Below are 7,679 nucleotides of genomic sequence, written 5' to 3' on the forward strand. Positions count from 1 at the left end.
CTTTTTCTGCACTGCCTGTGTTGGTGAGACGGCGATGGCGGTCACAGCGAAGGGGTCGTTTGGGGGAGAGATGTATGGCAGCTGTGAGCTCGAGGGTAGGCTTAGGTAAGGCAACTGGAGCAATAGAGGAAACGTTGCTACACAAGTAGGACATGGTGGTCCTGCAATGGCTGTTCTTAGAACGAAGTGTGGAAGTAAGCGTATGTGTGTCAATTAAATCCCATTAGTCGAGAACCAGCGTTTCGCATGTCGAGTATATCTAAAATAACGAACTGTTCTGAGCAAACATTAAGTGATGACACCCTATTTACGAAAACAGACCATGGTTACCTATTGTAGTGGGGAGACCCCCTCCCCCACTACATGGGTGCCATCCAGACTATGTGACATAGCCGGCAGTATACAGTGGCCGGATAGCTAGTTCTAGAATACACCTTCTTACACCTCCCCGACCTGACCCCTACATTTGGGTTTCTCGCTATTTCCTGATTGCTACGCGTGTGTTTTGTGGTCGTTTTTCTGCTGAATCGACCCGCACGTCTCAGCGCGTACTGCCATCGAGCGTTTCCCTCTTCACTATATATCGAAAGAATCGCCGATACTATCGACATCCTCACTGGCTGGAGCTTCATGCCACCTTATGGCGTTCGGGTAACACTGGAATGCACAGCGATTAAGTTGAGTCATTGAGTCGCAAGAGATTTCATTATGATACTTTCCTATAATTAGGTCAGTAGGTTCCAATGATTGCATTATTGTTGGAGCACCTGTTTTGATACTTTTGTCTTGTCACCCTGATACGCACTACTCATGCATTAGGGTTAGACCTGTATCTATATAACTGGGCCCGAGACCCACTGGTCCACACACAATACAACCATCTCATACACATGCTACAAGAGGTTATGAGCCCTCTTTGCTCATCATGGATAGTGAATCTGGACACCCAAAACTTATTCGAACAAACTATCACTCTTGGAGACTAGACGCCGAAGTCCAACTCACCGGACTGGGAGCACTAGGCATCGTTGAAGGCACCGAGCCCGTTCCCGAAGCCCCTCCACAACGCGAGCAGCCGAAGTCACAAATTATAGCCAGAATGTCAAAGACTACAGACAAGCTCGAGAAAAGGCGATACAATGGATTTGGAACCATATCCACAGCGACTACCACAGCATCGTTGCAGCTGTGCGTCGAGACCCACGAGCAATGTGGCTGGAGCTCGAACGGCGACTAGGTGGAAGAAACAACTACAACATATGGGCAGTGCGACAACAACTTGGAAGTGAGACTTTCAAAGAAAATGACACCATTCAGACATGGTCTGCTCGACTCGACACATACAACCAACGACTGATCGGGTCTGGATCGGAACTTTCTGAACTCGAGCGAATCGCCAAATTGCTCAGCACACTTCCTAAACGCTTCGAAATCACTATCTCTCACATTCAGAGAATACCCAACCTTGATTACCAGACTGCACTACAACAACTCCTCGACTTCGAGAATCAGCTGCCGGTCGGAGCCGCGAATGGCTCTGGAACAGCATTAATCACTCACACGCGACCTCGAAGACCGTTTCAATCACGTAGAGGAAGAGGCAGTCGATACAGATCTTACGAGCCATACAATAAAAGGCAACAAGGTGCCAGCACTCGGCAGACAGTATACTGCTATCATTGTGGACGAAAAGGACACACCAAATCAAGCTGCTGGGATCTCCAACGACGTGAAGAAGAAGACAGACAAAACCAAGCACGACTATCCCGAATACCACGCGGTACAAACTACACAGCTGAAGACGTGCCGCCTGCATCAGCAAACCCGCCACAACCGTCATCTCGATCTGATGCGAACTACATGGAAGATGGATTTGCCCACATGGCAAGCCACGCTGCATCATCCACAAACGAATGGATACTCGATTCTGGAGCAAGCCATACAATGACTCATACGAGATCTGCTCTCACAAACTTCAAACGATTTCTCCAACCTCGCCAAGTCACTATTGGCGATGGATCACACGTTCAAGCACTCGGGAGCGGTATACTTCACGTTCGAACCAACCTGGCTTCTATCGACTTGAAGGAAGTCTGGTGGGTGCCTCAACTTAGCACGAACCTGATATCCGTACGTTCTCTGGACGACATGGGACTGGAAGTAATCTTTGCTGGTGGTCAATGCAAGATTCGACGCGACGGAAAGCTACTTGCCACTGCAAGCCAAATTCGATCGAATCTCTACCAACTTAACTTACCCGCGTCTGCATTCAATGCCAAATTCAACAGCTATCATCCAATCACCATTTGGCATCAGCGACTTGGCCATCTCAACCACAGAGACGTCTCCAAAATTACCAAAATACAACTACCAAAGCAAATACCCCGATGTGCATCTTGCATGGCAGGAAAACAACATGCCGTCTATAACAGAAGCCCTCAAGGAAGAGCCACAAAGCCATTTGACTTCATTCATTCTGACCTTAGTGGTCTTCAGCCTACCTCTCTAGGTGGCTACCGGTACTTCCTTGTCTTCGTGGACGACTTCACTCGATACACCCATACATATTTCCTCAAAGGCAAAGGCATGACTGAGACAATCGAAGCCTTTCGTGCCTATCACTCTTGGATCAAGACTCAGTTCGGCGCGACAGTTCGCAGAATCCGTACAGACAACGGCACAGGAGAATTTGCCAACCAGTATTGGCACGACTACATAATCAACGAAGGAATTCAACACGAGTTTAGCCCTCCGAATACTCCACACATGAACGGTGTGAGCGAGAGGACAATTCGAACCCTCAAGGAAATGGCAAGAACCATGCTTGCAGGAGCGAACCTACAGGACCATGAAGAATTTTGGGGTGAAGCTGTCGCAACTGCCACTTACACACGCAATCTGTCCCCCTCGCATGCATTCGATGGCAAGGTCCCACTCACTGGTCTCTACCCGAAGTTGACCCCTAGGTATGATCATCTCAAGCCGTTTGGCTGTTTGGCCTATGTCCTCGTCCCGTCCACGCAGCGTTCAACATGGCAATCACGAACAAGAAGATCCCTATTCATAGGGTACATCCATAACACCACGAAGGTTTGGAAAGTATATGACATCGAAGCAAAAAGAACGTTCAATTCTGGTCAAGTGATATTTGATGAAGAACAATTTCCAGGAATCCCTGTTGTATCCCAAAACCTGCAATGCCATCCGTCATGGCAAGTTGATGGTCCACGTGCTGTGGCCAATATTGTGCAAGCCAGTTTCCGAGACCTTCACATTGAGGTTATTGAACAAGAACCGGAACTGTTGAATTTCAAGATCTGTGGAATTGAGCCACCACATGACTATCATTTATGTGACCCCATCATACCTCCACGCGCAACTGCTCTCGCCGCTCAGCGGAGTAGGGAGGATCTATCCAAGGGTGGCGCGGAGCCGAGCGCAGTGAAAAAGCCAGCTGGCAGGCTCCGAGTGGACGTAGCAGGCGATCCACTGGATTTTCACACTGCGATGCAGGTGGATCCCGTCAATTGGTCTCGTGCCATACGCGAAGAGTTTTCCGCGCACCAGAAGAATCAGACATATGAAGTTATCCCCTTACCCTTGGATAAGACTGCGATTGGCTGCAAATGGGTGTTCAAGACAAAGTACAATGCGCAAGGGGACATGCATTATAAGGCTCGCCTAGTTGCAAAAGGCTTTGAGCAAGAATATGGAGTACATTATCGAGAGACATACGCACCTGTCGCAAGGTTGACGTCCGTGAGGCTCCTGTTAGCCCTTGCTGCCTGGTTTCAGTGGGAGATAGAGCAGCTTGATGTGATCACTGCCTTTCTCAACCCTCACTTATCAGAAGAGATCTACATGGATCCACCAGAAGGCATGGACATTGAAGCTGGAAAAGCTCTGCGTCTACGTCGGACGCTCTACGGTTTGAAACAATCCCCTTATGAATGGTACTCTGATATACACAAGAAGCTGATGACTCTTGGATTCCGTCGATCAACCGAGGATCCCAATATTTATGTCTCCACACTCGTTCAGTGCATTTTGCTTCTCTACGTTGACGACATCCTTCTTGCTGGTCCACAGGAACATGTCTTGCAGATCAAACAAGAACTCATGAAGCTGTACCACATGAAAGACCTAGGGAAAATCTCTCTCTTTCTGGGCATGCAGATCGAACGAAATTCCCATCAAATCCGAATCCATCAAACGCGTTATGTTGACAAGCTATTGGAGCGCTTCAACATGTCGAGCAGTCATGGCATCACGACACCACTCTCCATCAAGACCAATCTATATGAAGCTCGAGACAACGACAAGCTTCTCGACCACGACGACAGAAAACAGTACCAAGCAATAGTGGGAGGTTTGATGTACCTCATGACAGCGACTCGCCCAGACCTTGCATTCACGTTGTCCCGTCTCTCCAAATTCAACGCAAAACCAACGACAAAGCACATGGAAGCTGCGAAGCACGCTCTGCGATACATCAAATACACAAGTGACATGGGCCTAGTATACGGTGGAAGAGACACCGAGCTATACGGATACACCGACTCCGATTTCGCGGCAGACGTGGACAATCGAAGATCCACGAGTGGATATGCGTTTCTCCTGAATGGCGCCTGCGTTCACTGGCAATCGAAACAACAGTCACTAATTGCTCGATCCACTCATCAAGCCGAATACATCGCAATGGCGAATGCAAGTTATGAAACAAGCTATCTTCGACGCTTGATTGCAGACATTCATCCGGAATGCCATTCCACTCATCCCACGACTCTTTATGCCGACAACCAAAGTGCGATCACCACAGCACGATCAGGCCAAGACGGTTCCCCTCGTTCAAAACACATCGACATCAGATACCATATCACACGAGAAGCGCTTTCCAACGGCATTCTTCGACTTGAGTACATTCGTACAACCGAAATGACCGCAGATATCTTGACCAAGGCACTACCCCGCGAACTGCATGAGAAACATAGTTCATCAATGGGCCTACGGAAAGGATTTGCCTGAGAGCGAGCACTCTTTTTGTCCTGAGATTGGTGATTTTACTCTCGATGAGAGATATTTGCACTCGATCAAGGTTTTTAATGAGGCTCGCAAGGAAAGCCAGACTACGAGTGGGAGGTCCTGTCTATGGCAAGAGTAGCGCGTAGTCAGGCTGAGTGGGAGTGTTGGAGCACCTGTTTTGATACTTTTGTCTTGTCACCCTGATACGCACTACTCATGCATTAGGGTTAGACCTGTATCTATATAACTGGGCCCGAGACCCACTGGTCCACACACAATACAACCATCTCATACACATGCTACAAGAATTATAATGCCACAGGGAACAGGAGTTTTACGTGGACCCCACATCATCAGCACCTTGTACCAGTATCGTGTGCTGCCAAGATCTTTATGCGTATCAGGAGACCTGGAGTCGTCTTGCACTATAAATTAGCTCACGTAAATCAAAATAAACTTTGGCCATTGGCATCTAGCTATTGGGAGTATCTACTTTGCATGACAAGCATAGCTTACGGCTTGTGTTTTTTCTATTCCAGTAATGAAATAAAGTTTACTTGATTTAACGGCATGCCCCGCTTATTACCCGCAAACGGCGCTCGCCCTATCCGAGTGGAGCCTAGACGATAGCACTTGCGATGGGCTCGATAGTTGGAACCCTTACGATAAATACAGACGTTATTTACACTTACGCAACTAACGGAATGAGACCTTGAATTCTTGGCACGTATTATCAGGACTATGATTGTAATGATTTGGGCTAGCCTAGTGACAAGTTCTGTGATATGCCAACCTAACGATCAACTATAATTCCCATGAAAATATTTTTCTATCTCAAGTATAAATGAATGTGTATACGTCAATTGTCTTAGCGAGTTCCTGTCTGCAGACTCTAGAATTTGATCTTCTGACAAGAAAGTCAAGCGGTGGGATTGGGGGTGAAGTAAGCGTAACTAGCGGGCCCTACATTAATTTCATAAATTACAAACCCTCGCTACACGAAAATCCGCGACTCATTTGCTCATACCCACCCAAACGCTCATTTTATGCATTTTTCAGTTTCGCACATACGTGACCACACCCCACCGCTTACTACTCAGGTCACTTAGTCTGCCCCTCGAGACTGCGCTGTATCCTATCTTCACTGCCAAAGACTTCCTGTGTCTTCACCGCTCTCCTCACTGTGTTCACCTTTCGTCAGCCCGGTCGGTTCTTCCGCAGCCATCCTTGACGTCTCTGTGACATCACCGCTTACACTATTTTCATTGTGATCATGTAAGTAAGGCTGGATGCCTGGGACTTTCCAGTACGCGCTCACCAAGACCATTTCAGATATCTAGTAACAATACCTACTAATGCAATCAGGATTGAGTTTATCCAGATCGATTTCTCTGCCACTACGGCAAACGTGATTCTCGAGAATTAACACAGCGCTTTGTCTGGTCAAGCACGCAGGAAGACGCTCTCAATGACTAAAGAAGTCCTAATACACTGACGTACAGGCATAATATGAATAAAAGCGCAACATCGATCCAAATTATGTGCTTTTTTGTCATTGTAGTTTTGCGGCAATCAGTCATTTTAGAACCCATGTTTGATTGATTGGTTTCTTTTAGCCATTTACACTTTCGCTCCTATCAACACAAATGCATGACTTTTATCAGATTTCATTCCAGTCCTTCGATCCAGGGTCATGTACGCGACACGTGCGACCTGCGGGAAAAATCATATCTGGATTAACAGACCAGGTGTTTATTTGTGTTTCACATGGAGCGTGATCTCAAACGCCTCTGCATTTACATATTGGCTCGGTCATTATACAATCCATAGATAAGGAAGGATAACACTGACAAAGAGACCACGCTTTTAAAGGAAGGGTTTATTCACTAATACACTCTTGTATCAAAGTAAAGATGTTCCCGTAGGCTTTCCAGCCTGGGGCATAAATCGATTGCTGGCAGGAATATCTTTGCGGCGCCGGTCTTCTTCAGGCGCCTCTTCTGATGCATATCCCTCCTCTTGATTGCTATATACGCCCGCGGGTTTGCCAGCTTGAGGCATAAATCGATTACTTGCGGCAATGTCTTCGCGGACCCCGTTATTCGTCGGATCTGCCCTCTGCTCTCTAATGTGAGGGCATTCGTTATTCTCGGAAGCACCGCCCTTGCCGTGATGCTGTTGAAATTCGGAGTGTACATCTGGTACGGCTCCATCACCTATGTTAACTAGTTAATTTCAGTTCTTGGGTTCGGGAGGCAAATCGAGAATGAAAATGTAAATCGTACGTTCGACATTGCTGTTTTGGACATTGAGTCTATCGTTGACTTTGAAGTCGTGACGACCACAATTATTCGAATTTTGAGCCATGATGGATAAAAAGTGTCAGTGAGAGCAATTATAGGATTGGTCCAGAATATCATGCAGTTTTGATGATAATATAGTACTGATTTTGTTAAACGTTCTCTGCCCATGACATATGAATGACGTTAGATAGCTTGCGTCTTGGCTTCTCCGGAACCAACTCTTCAAAACACGAAACCCAGTTTTTGAACTGAAATGCGTTATTAACACTGTAAATTAGAGGAACTGAATATTTCTTGCTAATGGACCTTAATTCCTGTTTGGTGTGAACCTTTGCTTTTTTTGGGCACCCCTTT

General features: G+C 46.9%; 1 protein-coding gene across 1 annotated transcript; it reads right to left on the reverse strand.

Annotated features, from left to right (window-relative positions):
- Positions 1 to 6,924: 6,924 nt before the first annotated feature.
- N7532_001731 (uncharacterized protein) lies at positions 6,925 to 7,389 on the reverse strand (the record flags this gene model as incomplete). The annotated part of the gene is made up of 2 exons (XM_056614225.1): positions 6,925 to 7,238; positions 7,308 to 7,389. The coding sequence occupies 2 exons, from the start codon at positions 7,387 to 7,389 to the stop codon at positions 6,925 to 6,927; spliced, it is 396 nt and encodes a 131-aa protein (XP_056479266.1).
- Between the last annotated feature and the right edge of the window lie 290 nt (positions 7,390 to 7,679).

This window comes from Penicillium argentinense (assembly GCF_028826775.1).
Source record: "Penicillium argentinense strain IBT 30761 chromosome Unknown utg000002l_segment0_segment0, whole genome shotgun sequence".
NCBI lineage: Eukaryota > Fungi > Ascomycota > Eurotiomycetes > Eurotiales > Aspergillaceae > Penicillium > Penicillium argentinense.